The sequence below is a fragment of the Nestor notabilis genome, unplaced genomic scaffold (assembly GCF_000696875.1).
Source record: "Nestor notabilis isolate BGI_N333 unplaced genomic scaffold, ASM69687v1 scaffold13653, whole genome shotgun sequence".
NCBI classification, from domain to species: Eukaryota; Metazoa; Chordata; class Aves; order Psittaciformes; family Psittacidae; genus Nestor; species Nestor notabilis.
Window position 1 is genome coordinate 23,606 of NW_009922475.1, and position 14,481 is coordinate 38,086.

The 14,481-nt window shown below is 45.4% G+C and overlaps 1 protein-coding gene across 1 annotated transcript; it reads right to left on the reverse strand.

The window, feature by feature from the left end:
• Nucleotides 1-9,901: 9,901 nt before the first annotated feature.
• Nucleotides 9,902-14,248, reverse strand: UBE2V1 (ubiquitin-conjugating enzyme E2 variant 1). Its single transcript, XM_010011625.1, has 3 exons — nt 14,087-14,248; nt 10,609-10,734; nt 9,902-10,218 (listed from the first exon to the last, which is right to left on the reverse strand). The coding sequence occupies exons 1-3, from the start codon at nt 14,246-14,248 to the stop codon at nt 10,072-10,074; spliced, it is 435 nt and encodes a 144-aa protein (XP_010009927.1). The 3' UTR covers nt 9,902-10,071.
• Nucleotides 14,249-14,481: the final 233 nt, after the last annotated feature.

Consider the following 14,481-nt stretch of genomic DNA (forward strand, 5'->3'; position numbering starts at 1 on the left):
AACCCCCCTCCCTGAACATACTAGGAAAGCACAGCTCGATGCCGAGGCAGAGCACAGTGTGGAGTGACTGCAGCTACCCTCTACATGCATCCCTGGGAGGGATACCAGGGAGGCAGGAGGGCAGAAACAGGGGAAGTCCCTACAGAGGAGCCATCAGGTTCAGGGAAAGGTGACTTTCCTGCAAGGGAAGATTTGGGGAGCCCTGCAAGGGCACAGCAAAGGGGGTATCACCCCCCAGCATTGCTTTGCAGAGGGATCACTTGGAGGAGGAGATCTGGGCAGGCCTCTGCCCCACAAGTAAGGGGATGCTGCAGCACCGTGAGCGAGAGGGAAGCCCAGACTTGCCCCTACGCAGGCAGGGAAACCATGGCACGTGCCCGACAGAGAGAGAGGACACAAGCCACTGGGGCTGGGGCCACATGGGAAATGCCCATCCAACCCCTCCCTGGGCTCCCAACATGACCTCTCAACCCCAGGACCCGGGTACCACACGAGCTCAGCCCCTCCGCTGCCCAGCGAGCCCTCTGCCACTCGCCGTGAGGGGCTGCCCCTTCCCCGGGGGCTGCGTGACCACCCTCTGGCTCTCCAAAACCAAACCCTAGTTTTCCTGAAAGGCGGATACCTGCCTCCGACCCAGGGCAGCGTATTCCAGCAGCCAGCCCTGCAGCTCTGCCTCCAAGGACAGGCACGAGGAGCATCCACAGACCCGCCTGGGTGTTTTTCTTGGCAAAGGATGACCCCCTCGAAGCTGTTAAACCATTGAAAAGAGCTAATAAGGTTTTACTTAATTAAACAGGGCGAGGCCTCACGATGGCCGTCGTCACTTTTTCCCTTCGGCTTGTGCAACATCCCAGATGGGAATTACACAGCCCCTGCTCAGGACGGGGGCTGCGGAAGCACGGGTAAATACTAGTAATAAAAGAAATATCTTTACCTACCCCCTTGTCTTTCCTTTGCTTAAGTCAGGTCATGTCTGGAAGACAAAAACACCGCTTGGAAGCCAGGGTTTGGAGCGATACAAAGGGGAGTCTTGTCTAAAAGCACTGGCCGGGAGTCAAAGCGGTGAAGCGATCGCTGTCCGGGGCTGTTTGCACAGCAGCGACTCCAAAATCGTATTTCACTGCAGCAGCAGAGAGTCTTCATCGGGTTTCTCCATGTCTCACCTCGGGTCTATTTCTTGCTGCAAGGTTATTAAAAACACTTGAACCTGAAACAGTCTCATTGTGTCCACACGGTTGCTATTTATTATTATAAACAAGGGTGTCGGGGCCATTAAAAATAAATCAAAACGGGTAAAAACTGAGCAAGAAATACAAGGAAACGGAATGATGGAGAACACCCATCCCAACACCCAGGGCTGACAATTCCTGCTCGCAGGAATGTCTTCTGTGCTAGAGAGAAAACAACTTCATTTTTCTTTTCAACCAAACTGCATCCTTTTCCCAGCTGGGGATGCTGAGCTGCAGGGAATGGAAAGAGGAATGGATCCAACTCCCAGCCCCCAGCTGCTCCTGGACTCTGACTGGGATTAGTGCTGGCACACATTGGCTCCCACCAAGGGATGTGGTGTCTCACAGGCCCATCGCCCGCTGCAAACTGTCTGCCCACAAGCAAAAACCAGCCCAGGTTGTGTGTCCCGTCAGAGCCGAGTGAGTGGTTTCTGCAGCAAAGCTCTGCGGTGGGGCTGGTGAGCACGAAATGACGGGTGAGAGCCCCACCAGAAACCTGCTGCACCCTTCAGAGGGCCGGAGTGGAGCAGAGCAGCCCTGGGAGCCGAGGTGCTGCTCTCCTTCTCCTCCCAGCGGGAGGCAGGGCTGGGATGCACAGGAGGGATCGGCACCAGGGTGCGGAATTACAGAGGATGCACAGGGAATGATGTTAAAGGACAAAACCCCGAAATCCCTGGTTATGACTGAACTGTGGGAGCTGCAGGCAAGGACAGGGATCCAGCTGGGCAATAGCAGGCACAGCCGGGGGTTAAATGGTTGGGAATGGGCTGGGTCATTACACCGATGTTCAGAGCACCTCAATTACTCAGCATTCTTGAAAAGCTTTAAAAACCAGAGCAGCTGCATTCTGCTCTCATTCACACCAGGGCACATAAAAACAAATAGCTGTTACTGTACAGAAACGCTAGAAACCTGTGCTTATGGAATTACAAGTTAGAATTGTTCCTGAAAGCAAGACCTCTTGGCTCCTACATGGGAAGACACATAGGCCCAAAGCACCCCTTCACCCCGGCAGCCCCTCATACCCCACCCCTTGGCACCCCTGCGGAGACCCCCTCTTGGAGCAAGAGCTTGAAGTGGCTAAAGAGCAGGCAGTGAGCCCATTGCCCAGCTCCTTCCACCTTTCACAGCAAGTTATTAGTGGTCTGAAGAGCAGAGGCACCACACAGGGGGGAGCAGGGATACTCAAAGCAGAGCCCCCCCATCAGTAACGGTGGGGGCTGATGAGCCAGGTTCAATCCAGCACCTTGCCCATGGTGGGACAGCCGAAACTCAGCCCAGAAACAGCACAAGCCGTGGCACATCATCTCAGCACTGCCGCTGACCTGATCATCTCATTAACACCATCGCTTGATGATTTCTCTCCCATAAACAAGAGCAGTTCACACCCACCATAGCCACCCGCATCCTCTACTAACAAACACCTACGGCCACTCTCCTCTCTCCAGGCCGACACCAGAACCACACGACTCCGTGCCACACAGAGTCCACCTCAGCATGGTTGTACTCAAGCATTTGACTTTCACAGATTTGGCAACAGGGCACATACAGCAGGACCTTGGTGCAGGAGGTCTCTGCCCCATCGAATGTCACTGCTGTAAACTAAGTTGAGGAAGTTTCTGGAAGCAGCAGGCCCACTTGTCTGGATCACGTGTCTTTCAGATGGTCTCCACAAAGAAAACAGGGATGGTCTTTGGAAGGAGTAACAAATCCACACCTTATTGTGAGCTGAGTACGTGTTAATAAGAAAGAAGATGCTGAAAACCCACTCCCACGCTGCTGCATTTTAGGATAGAGACACACATGCTTTCACCAAGGCAACAACAGGAGTCTTTGCTCTGTCAGGGTGGATTTCATCATTTTGCAGGTTTCACCCCATTTCTGACTCTACAGTCCCTCTTGTTTCAGCTCCCTGCTCACTAGCATACGCAACTCTCATTAGCTGCATTGCATCGAGCCAGTGGAGACATGCAATAAAGCAACCCTGCAAACAGTGCTCCAAGGGAGAACCCTTCCAGCCTAATGCTGGAATTCCATTTGCTAAATCCAGCCTAGATACACAATTATTTTCATTAAATGCTCCAGTTTTGCCCATGCCCTTAACACCTGCAGCTTTCAAGCCTTTCATACGAATAAACACCTTTATAAGGTGAGCTCTCCCACTGCACCTCACCCCTCGCAGCGCCAGCAGCTTAAAAGGAAGGAGACCAAGGTCAGCTGCTGCACTTGCTGCAGCACCAGCCCTGAGGTGCAAAGTCATCCCCTGGGAACCAGCCCCAGGACACTCCTGTCTGTAGAACAGCATCTGCAAGCATGTATCCTGCACCTCCAGCAGGACCCAGCTTTGGTGTAAAATGGTGTTTGGTTCAGGGTTAAAGCAGGCCAGGTCTTGGAGAACCAAAGCATTAAAACCCAGTGAAAATGATGGAGAGCCTTAGGAGGGTCTTGTTTTACACGAGTGGGAGACCAGAGAGGGTCATTTCTCATCACTCTTGTTTGAACACCAAAGCTCATGGGTGGCATTAGGGATATTTCAGGAGAACCCCACATCCAAAACTCATTCTGTTTTTTTTCTTTTAGATATGTAATAATTAAAAACACAGCTCTACATGCTGGATTTAATGAAATCCTCCCCTTCTGGCAGGCCTACCCCAGCCAAATCTGACCTTAAAATGAGTGGACAGTGACCCTTCAGAAGAAGGGACACTGAAAGCATTTTTGTTGTACTTGCAGGCTGAGGGGAGAAGGGACACAGGACCCGGGACTGTGTGTTGCTGGGAAGCATGACGACACCCAGGGAAGGAAGGGAACGCTCTCAGCCTTCTGGCCTAAATTATCTGCTAACACAAATAATCAAGTTCCAGGGACCACACTGCTCTGGCGCCACGAAAACAAGGGGGGGGCCAGGCCCCAGCGATGCACAGCGAGCAGGTGGCAGCCACAGCCTGACCCATGCAGGATATTCCAGCACGATACACAGAGTCCTGATGCTCTCCGAGGAAGCCAGCACCACTTCCAGTATCGTGGGAAGTTTTTAATGGCTCGCTCAAGGCGAGGCCTCCGAGATGTTTATATTAATACTTACATGTTGGATAGCCGCTCATTTGGTCTCAGCTGGAAACCCATCCAAGCAGCTGAGAAACATCTGGCTGCTAACCTTGGACAACGGCTAATCTGGTAGCCCAGGGATTTAAGAGGTCTCTTTGGAGGGACAGAAGTTTGGCAGATACCTCACCGAGATCCCTGTTCTGCTACGGCTGTTTCCCGAGTCCCGCGGACTGCTCAGCGATGACACATGCAGCTGATGCACACCCCGACCCCACATCCCAGTCAGAGTGATCACAAAAAGGCTGTAATTCAGATATTACTCCCAATTTCCAGGAATACTGAAGGTGTGTGACTGTGTGTGCTCCCCCCTCCTCAAAGGGAGCAAAAGCAGCTGTTTGCTAGCACACAGAACACCGATCTCTCCATAACCCTGCCCTACGCTGAGTGTGTGCAGGATCAGTGCCACCAGCCCTCCAGCCTCTGCTCCAGCTTCCCTCTGCCTGTGTTTAGTACCAAGCAAGCACAAAACTGCCCCAAAAAGCCTCCACCACAAGGCAAACAAAACTCCTGTTCTCCATATATCTGGAGACTTCTAGCAGGCCAATTATTAACATGTGGTTTTAAAGCAGCTCTATGAGAGGAGCAAGTAGAATGGAAAATGGACTCATTTCTGATGGAAATGACTCAAAAGCTTGCTTCCCTTTTCCTTCCCAAACTCCTGTGCTTTTTTTGCTTGTTTGGGGTTTTTTTCCAAAAGAAACTTCAACTTTGGCTATCCTAAAACATTCTTTGGTGAGCAAAGAGCTAATGAAATAAGCCAAAGTAAAAGAATAGATATTGAGCAACAGAGAGGGAGAACGACTTGTAGACAGACCATTTGACATTTATTCTCCCTTCCTATCACCCATTAAGATACCGCAGGGCTTTCTAGACATGTCAGGGCAAAGCCACCACCAACCTGGCTCGAAAGGCAGAAAATCAGGACAGGACCCACGTTTCTGGAAACCCTCTGTAGGCTTTATTTAAAAGGAGATAAGGATGAAAAGGTAACAAGATGCTTGACAGATGTAAGATGATGAGAATCTAGCTTATCTCCTGCTTTTTTGTTACAACGAAGTATGGGTGACATTGGGGAAAATGTAAAGGCACAAGCACCAAGGACGTAGCACCAAAAGAGGACTAGGAAGAAGACGCTCAATACAGGCTAAAAAGGTCTGTCCCAGCAGAAGCTGAGCATGCTGCCTCTGGTCCAACAAAGCACTTAAGCATGTGCCTAACTTAAGTTTTACTTCACTGGGGCTCTTCACAGGCTTAGAAGTTAAGCACATTCTCCAGCAATCTGCTACAGACCGGACAAACAAGTAGCTAGTAAAGGACCCGAATCTTAGTCAACAGCAAGATTAGCGTGCTTTGGAAAGCACCCAGCCAAAGATTACTGTACTATGGCAATTTCCACTGATTTAGGAACACTCTAAGCCATCAGGAAAAGCTTCTTAAATATAAAATAACACACAACAAAGTTTAGATATTAATAATACCGCTATCACATTCTCTTCACCTTCTTTCAGCTCCAGGTAGGTGGAGCTCGAAGCAGAGCTCTATCATTATCTACAGATACATGCAGAACTGGAACTCCCTTGTTTCAGTGTAAGCTGGTGCCAGCTTGAAAAACACCACTGAATTCACTGTGCTGTTTCTTGATGTAGGAAATGCTGTCCTGTAGGTAGAGCACCGACCTCAAATGCCTAACGGCCAACTCCCACAAACAGCAAGGTAAGCCACAAATAGCTCCTCCAACTCCAGCAGCATACCACAAAGGCTGGTATTTGGCATAGGAGCATGTCCCACTGCATATCTCTGTCGGGTTTGTTTCCCTCCTTAGAAATGTCATAACTTAACACTGTCTCTCCACACTGCGTCTGTGGCAGTGCCACCGGGAGCTCCAGCATCATGGCTCAAAAGCAGCTCTAAGATAAACAGCCTGGAGCAGCCAGGACCCATGGGCACAGTGGCTGCTCCTCCTGCTCTGCTCTGACCGACTCCAGGGATGCAGCAGCTGATGACACCTTTTGGCTTAAAAATTAGTTCTCTAATGGTAGTGGAAGAAAATTAGTAAGTCCAAAGCACTACAACAAGTTGTAAGTACAGAAAAGGCATATTTAGGCATATACTCCCTACATACACGCACAGAGCTTAATTACAACAAAGCAAGAAGCAAAAAACAATGTCTTTATTAATCATTAAAATCTCACTGCAGTGCTGGCTTTCCCCCTAGCAAGTTAATGCTGTACAGTGAGAAAGTAATGATCAACAGGCTTTTAAAACTGAAAGTGATTCAGGATAAATATGAACAGTGGTTCCCACAAGAAAACTTAACATTTCGATGGAGCAGCATTTGCACCTTACTCAGACCCAAGCCTTGCAAAGCTTGCTAGCTCCCTCTACCGTCTTCATACTGCAACCAGAGTCAAAACCTTTCTCCACATCCTTGGGAAGCACTGGCAGGTGAGGGAAGGGTTTTATATCCGGCTTATTTGGTGCAAGGATGGCTCTGGGACCCTCTGCAGGGAGCAGGAAGGGCAGCCGCATGGCCACCTCCTGCTCAAACCAGTCCCTGCCCCGAGCACTGCTTCAGCAGCACCTGCTCCAAGGAACAGCATTTATTTTATGGCCAATCCACTCATTTTATTTATTATCCCTTCATATCTTTCTATTACGAGACACTGGTTCAAGACATAAACTGTGGGTCAGTGGGGATCAGCTGCCACTTTGCCTTTACACTGCCAGCGTGAAGATAAATACAGGCAAGACATGTTTTTGTTTCCCCACCTTACTTCTGAAGCCCAATCAACCAAGCTGTAGGATGAGAGGTCTCTTCCACTACGTAGTTTGTAGGTTACATAAACTGACAAAACTACAACGTGTAGATTCAATGCAGCTGACTCTTGGGGCTCTCCAGACCGCTCCTGCTTGGTTGAGAGGGAACAGAGCACTAGAGCATTGACATGTCCAAAGAGTGCAACTCCCAGGAGAGAAAATTCACAGTGAACCCCGCTGTGATTTTCAGGTGCCACCTCACTTCATGCGGCAAATGTTACCACCACATGGCTCTTGCCAGCACAGTCCAGGGCAGAGTGGAATGCTCTAACCTGTACAACTCGCAGAGCAAACTGGACAGTTTCAAGGTTTTAAAACTGTTACTTGAGGTACAAAGGTCAGGGGAGGCCCCAAACATGCACCAACCAACTCCAAAATAGGGCAAGGGCACTTAACAACAGCTCTGAAAAACAGAGATAATTGAGCAGCATGCTATAATTATCGAGCATTGTTCCAATTCCCGTTTAACATCTTCACATACCAAGCTATTTTAAATAAACACCCACACATGATGCTGACAAAGTATTAGTCTTGATAGATACCCTCTGAGCTACCAAAGGACTGAGCAGGATTCCAGGCTAGAAGCCAGCAGCAAGTTTCACAAAGTTTCGTTCACAAAAGGTCATTCCCTTTTTCATTCCTAACCCAGGAAGAGCCTTGTTTCACCACAACACCCAAGTGAACGCACGAGTACCTTCTGGCAATCCTCTGAAGCTGAGATGTTTTACACTTGGCAAAGGCTGAAATCTCACAGCCCCGTTTCACATCCAGATCTGGAGAGGTCAGCTTTTTACACTTCACTATTTGAGGGAAAACAGGTGAAGTTTCAGGACGTGAAGCTCTCCTTGAACTTGACAGCGTTAACATGCAGCTGTGTGGGGATTTGATCTCCTCAGGACTACAGCACATAAAGGTCACTGCAATGACAGAGCACCTTCAGGCAGCACGTGTACCTGGAAAGTCACTTCAGCAGTTCCTCAGCATCATGTAATGTTACCAACTGCCAAGTCTATGGGAGTTTGAGGTTTAATCTACAACTAAAGATTCTCCTTGGCATAGCAGCAGCAACTGGATAAAGACAATTGCCTTTCACCACCAGTTTACATACTGTTAGCTAAACATGATCTGTAGGAAGATACTTCCAACAAATCAAGAATTCCATAAGGGATCAAAATTCTAAACATAAATACAATTAAAGCCTTCTAATATTAATGCACACTTTTTATTATATTAAAATCAGGCAATGGTCTGATACAATAAAAAGGCTGCTTATGGAATACTGTTATGTTAAACTTTAATTACAGAGGATGTTAAATCCTTACAACTAATATTTTCCTCAAAAGAGTTAATGGAAACATCAATTGTTCATTGACTTGATAGCTGCTGCTTTAAAATGTGTTCATTTTTACTCTTTTCCTTTTTTTTTTTTCCTTTTTTTTTCTCCTTTTTTTTTCTTTTCTTTTTTTACACAAACACTGAATTTGTTCATAAAACTCAGGACACACTAGGTTGGTTGTACGTAAGCTTGCATCCACATTTCAGCAGTTAGTGGTCCGAAACAGTAAACCAGAAAAGGCAGTGATTTGCCAGGATGCAAAGCCAATCAAGGTCCTCAATCTGCTGTACGCACCAAAATCTTCACTGAGGAGATTTCTCTTCTAAGACTTACAGAATCCTAAGGAAATCTACCACACTTATTTGATTTGTCTGTAGTCGTCACATCTTTAGAAGGGCCAAACATAAGTGCAACATTTTGTTAATTAACATTCTTGGGTCAATCCAAAGCACCAAAATACAACTATTTGAGCTGGAGTGTGTGTTCAGAATCTCTGTATGCAGGGTTTCCCCATAGCAGTTTGGCAGCAGCAGAAGGTTTCAGCAATCCTGGTAAATTACTGCTCTTTTCACCACGTCAAAAGCCTATCTAATAACATCAGCCGTGGCCAGCTTGGCGGTGTGGCAGCAGTGCTGGAGGGACAGGGGAAATCCAAGTTTGCGAGCAGAATAGATACTCTCGTTTCCCAGGCTGGTGAAGACTAAATTTGTTGCAAAACCAAAATGATAAGCAGGAGGGAACAGGTCAAGTTATTGCCCCAACGCTTACCCCTGCTGGCCAGGGGTGAGAAGAGTCACAAAGAGGGGCAAAAAGAAAGCAGCACCCCCACTAAAAAGAGGGGAAGAGGGAAGAGATTAAAAGAACCCTGAATCCCTCACCCAAAGCCCACATCGCTAGTGAGGGGGACCAGGAAGAGAAATACAATCTATGCCTTGGCCAAAGGGAAGAAGGATGCTAGCCCCAAGATCAGGGCATTTAAAAAAAAAAAAACAATAAAAAACCCAAAAACGACCACAGTCACATTCAGCCTTTACTAGAGATAGCACAAAGGGAGGGATGACTGAGGTTAGCACACATCCCCATTAGTAGTCCATAAAGCCCAGTGTAGTACTGGAACCAAAAACCTTTGTGTCTACTCTAATAAATAGCCCTGAGCTTCGACTCTATTGCAAAAGACAGAAAAAAACCCAAACCCTAGGCCAGACACACAGCAAGGTGATTGTGGGATGGATGCTTTCACAGTTACGTTAGATGTGCCACACTGGTCTTGACAGTAATAAATTTAAATAGACTTTTCCTGATACCAGAAGTTCAGCTATGTGGACAGTGGTTACATGACAGGATTATTTGTTATAGCACAACTTATATTTCAAATGAAGAAAAAAAAAAAACCCAACCAAAAAAACCCCAAAAAATTAGTATCATTTACAGTATCTCATGAAAAAACTTCCTTTGAATGGGAACTTCCTTTCCAGTATTCTGAGGTCTACAAGATGCATCTAGAAAATTTACTACTGTGGAAAATGAAGACAGCTTAAATTGAATAAGGGGGGCATGGTTTTGTTTTTGTTTTGTTTTTAATTAATTGCTGTAACATTGTCCTTCAGGTGGCTGAGGAAGTTTCATATTTTCTTTAGACATCATTAGACGCCGAAGCTCTTGCAGAACAACTTTGATACTATAAGAATTCTGCCATTTTGCTAGGACTGATATGGCTCTGGGGTCCACCTAAAATAGACAAAGAGATCATTCCTGTCAGAATCGGTATGTTTGATACACTTAAAACCCCCCCAAACCCTCCAACTAAAGAGGCTGTAAGAAGTCTGAGTGGGAGAAACCAAAGCAAGCAGAAGCAAGCAAGCAGTTTCCTAAAAGCATAATAAATCCCCGCATGATGCAACTACTTGTGAGTTGCAAAAGGGCAGGAAAAGTCAATTCCACATTTTTGATTTCAGAACACACTTGGTGTGTCCACTTCCCTCCTACCCCCTTTTCCTTCTCAAGGCAAATGGCACCAGCAAGCAGCAAAGAGCTAAGCAAGTTGCAAGTATAAAACAAAGCATTAATTGGAAGCTGCACATGAAAACCACGTTAAAACGAATAAAACAAAAAACTTACCACTCCATTAGAACTATTTACTCCATTCATATTAATTTTTGTTACAAATCTTACAAATGGAGGTGCTTCTGGATACTTAGGCCCACATTCTATTTTAAGGCTGTATATTCTGTTTTCATAAATTGTCTGAGGGGAGAAGAAAGGGAGGAAAACAATCACATCAGGCAGTTCAGTGAGCATTTGGTTAAAACAGTGGTTACTTTAGGGACATGTAAACTACTAAACATGAGGGCAGCCACTTATATACTGTGCTGGCTACCTCTGGTTTGGGTTCATTTTCTAATATTCAGAGTATCAAATGCTCCCTCTTCAGGGTAATAAATTCTACTGGTCTTTTAAGCATTGAATTTTCATATAAAGAATGAAACTGGCATTGCTTCCCATTCACCAGCTGAAGAGACTTTTTTAATCATATATATAGCTCAGACACCTACTTTTCAGCTAATCTTTATAAAGCAGCTTTGTTTTACCAGTCCACTAACCAGACTCTCTTCCTTGAAATTGAAGCCACAGCTTTAACTTAGGCAACTGCTTAAAGTGAGCCAGCCCTAGAACTGCACTTGAAAAATACCTCCTTGGTCATAAACCAATGTGCTGGTTCTCAGAAAGGGGAATGCTCTGAGATTGAGCCCATTGCAAAGTAAATCGGGATCCCAAACAGCATTGTCACTGTTTCCACTGCACTAACTCTGTTATACTTCACAGCTAATAGAAATCCTGGATCGCCAGTTCTTAACTAACCAACCAATGGATATAGATGAGAGACTACAAGGCTATATTGAATCTTCAATATTTAAAATTCATTAAGAGAAACAACCGTTAAGGTTATTCTGCATTCTGAGAGTAACTCTTTTTGATGTGCTGAGCCAGTGCAGCCTGGCACAGAGCTCCAGCTAAGCTGGGCAATGCAGGCAGCTGGCAGAAGTATACAGCAGCAAAAGGATCATCATGGGGCAGTTTAGGCAGACAAGATCTCCAGATTTAGAGCTTCTGACATGACTTCCTGCACCCTCAATGCTATAATGAACATTAAACTCACAAGGCAGCGACCACAACCAGAAATCCAGAACGTGAGAGTGCAGAAGCCCAGAAGCAGCTCCCGCTCAGCTGTGGCAGCAGAGCACAACACTCCACCAGGATCTTAAGAACAATATATAACTCCCTGAAATCCCTTTCAGGGCCTGTTACACCCCTGGACATCTTAATTTTTCCCTTATTAATGAGCTTTTGATGCAAAGCACTACCAAAAACATAAGAACTGACTTCCTGACCCAGCTGCTTCCCACGTGTGCAGACGAAGGGCCTTTAAACCAGCACTGGCCAGTGCTGGCTGACACCAGTGCCTCTTGGTCACTCCTCCAGCACCTTGGCCAGCCAGCCTTTCAGATGCCCAGCCATGGCAGTGACAAACTGAGTGCTGTGACAAAATTTTGGGGAGAAAAGTTATCTGTCAGCTCTGCTCGGCCTGCCCAGGTCTGCTGAGCCCCTGAGTGTGCCTTGTCCACAGGGCAACTACAGCCCAGAAGTTCGTGCAGGTTTTTAGGGTCTTTGCAACTAAGCACACCACATGAGGACTGCTGAATGGAAACCCTTGCCTGTGCACATGCCCACAGCCCATATAAAATATGTACAGATAAAGCTGAAGTTTTGACAGTGCCACTATTTTTAAATAGCTTGTATAAACAAGATGAATCACTGGCTGTGAAACTATCCACACAAAGTCTGGGAAGGAGAAGGATGCTTCCATGTATGGTAGCAGGGACATGCAGAGCAGCAGCACATATCTAACTCTGCACCACGGTTCATTTTTCCCTCCGGGATGCCCACGATAAGATTCTTCCACCTGCTTCAAGCATGACTGCTTTCTACCCAGAAGGAAATAGGATTTTCATTTTTATTTCCCCATTGCCAGAATACTCACATCCTAGTAAGAAAAAAAATGGTAATAACGTAACGAAGTATGAACAGCACTGAAAGCAGGACAGCAACTTATCAAACCAGAATGACTCAAAGTTCCCAGAATCTCTCCCAGTACAGCCCATTGCCTTCAAGCAATAAGAAAGCATGATGCTTTTGGAAAAAAAATCTATGTTCTTAAGTGTGTCAGAAGGGCGAAAGAGGCACAGCTGAAACATCTTCCATGGTAGTCCTCCAGCCTTGGCTGGCCCTGTGACATGAACTACACATTTCTATCACTGCTGGTAAGTCAGCACACGTCTGTTTGCACACTGCAGTTTCTATTTAATTTTCTAAATTGGATTTCAAGGTTGCTTAAATTCTCCATGAAGTGTATGCCCACAGCGAGCTTTCTTCACAGTCTTACTGCAGGCTCATTAACACTCTCTTAATGTTCTAAAATCAAATGCTGTTCTAGAAAATTATTTGGGCATATCATAAACACATGAAATGATCACAAACAGGGAGATGTTAACAATGGCAGACAAAAAAGTAAACAACACTTCTGGATGGAAATACTGCACATGTAATGCCATTTTAATACAAATACTTGTACAACTTCATGGTGTGTCGGAAAAGGCAAGTGACAGAAGGGAAACACATAGGGCAGTAGCATGGTTAAAGATTTCCTGTAAAGGTTTCCATATAATAGACAGAGAGCACTGGAATTATTGAGAAGTGAAACTGAGGCCAGATATAGAAGACAACATCTACTATTGAAGACAACATCTACTATTGCAGGAAGGAGAATCAGCTACTTGCACTACATGGCAAGGATATTAAGGAAACAGAACAGAGATACACAGTGAAACTGGAGAAACAGTCAAGTTTTGGGTTTAGAATACATGCATATGTACAAGGCACAATTAAGTCCTCAAGTTCACTACCAGAGTGGAGACCCGCAGTTTAGTAGGGTTTGAGGGGAGAAGAGAGTGAGAATTCAACAATACCACCACAAAGACGAGTAGCATTGTAAGAAGCTACTTTGGGAAAGAACATTCAGAGAAGAAATTAAATTCATTAAAATCTGAGTGTCCCAAGTTAGCTGAAACTCTACAAGAGCAAGTCAGTACTGCTGCAATAAAAACCAACCCATAAACTCAACAAGAAACAGCAGAAAGACTAGCAGTACTGGACAAAACATCCACATTTTACCTACATTAGCTCCATATGTAATCTCACTAGCCGAAGGATTTTAAACCTTGCTGTATTCAAGAGTACAGGATACTAGAATCCTGGAATCTCAAAAGTTATGTCTTAATGAATCTGTAAATATAAAGCAGACATGTAACAGAACTAACCAGAGAAAGGCACTAAAAATATTCCAAATTAAAATCAAAAGACACATAGATACATGAACCCCATTATTATGTGGAACTTGAACCTTCAACGTAGATCACTCGCTAAAGTGTTTTTTCGCTCATTTGTGCTTTGCTTTCTACTTCAGTTAGATTAAGAGAAGAAAAGGGAGAAGAAAAATACAAGTAACAGCACCATTTTAATATTTAAGCAGATAACTTACTCTTGGAGGTCCAATAATCATTCCTGTCCATCTTGTAAGTGTCATGTCTTCGTCGTCTTCAAGGCCCCAGCTAACTGTTCCATCACCTACTCCTTTCTGACCTTCCTCAAGTTCTTCCAACAGACGAAAATTACGAGGAACTTTTACTCCTGAAAAAAACATCAGAAAAATATTTTGAGTTGAGAAATCTGGTAAAGAAATAAAACTGAAGTAATTGCACTGATACTTGTGGTCATGCTGCAGAAAATGTTTTGGGTAAATCCATAAAAATATCACCTGTTTTTGAATGACAACATTTCAACACTATGAAAAGGATACTCCTATATTTAGCTTGGATTTTACAAGCAAAATCAAGGTGTCCACAATTAAACACACTAGAAGGATGACAGGCCAGG

Bases quoted from the DNA above. Each gene is read 5' to 3' on its own strand.
- UBE2V1 (XM_010011625.1), bottom strand. From the start codon at position 14,248: ATGTTTTTTTCAGGAGTAAAAGTTCCTCGTAATTTTCGTCTGTTGGAA. The intron at 10,735-14,086 runs GTAAGTTATCTG...TTCTCCCCTCAG, and splicing joins TGATTATTGGACCTCCAAGA to ACAATTTATGAAAACAGAAT. The intron at 10,219-10,608 runs GTAAGTTTTTTG...TGTCTATTTTAG, and splicing joins TAAATAGTTCTAATGGAGTG to GTGGACCCCAGAGCCATATC.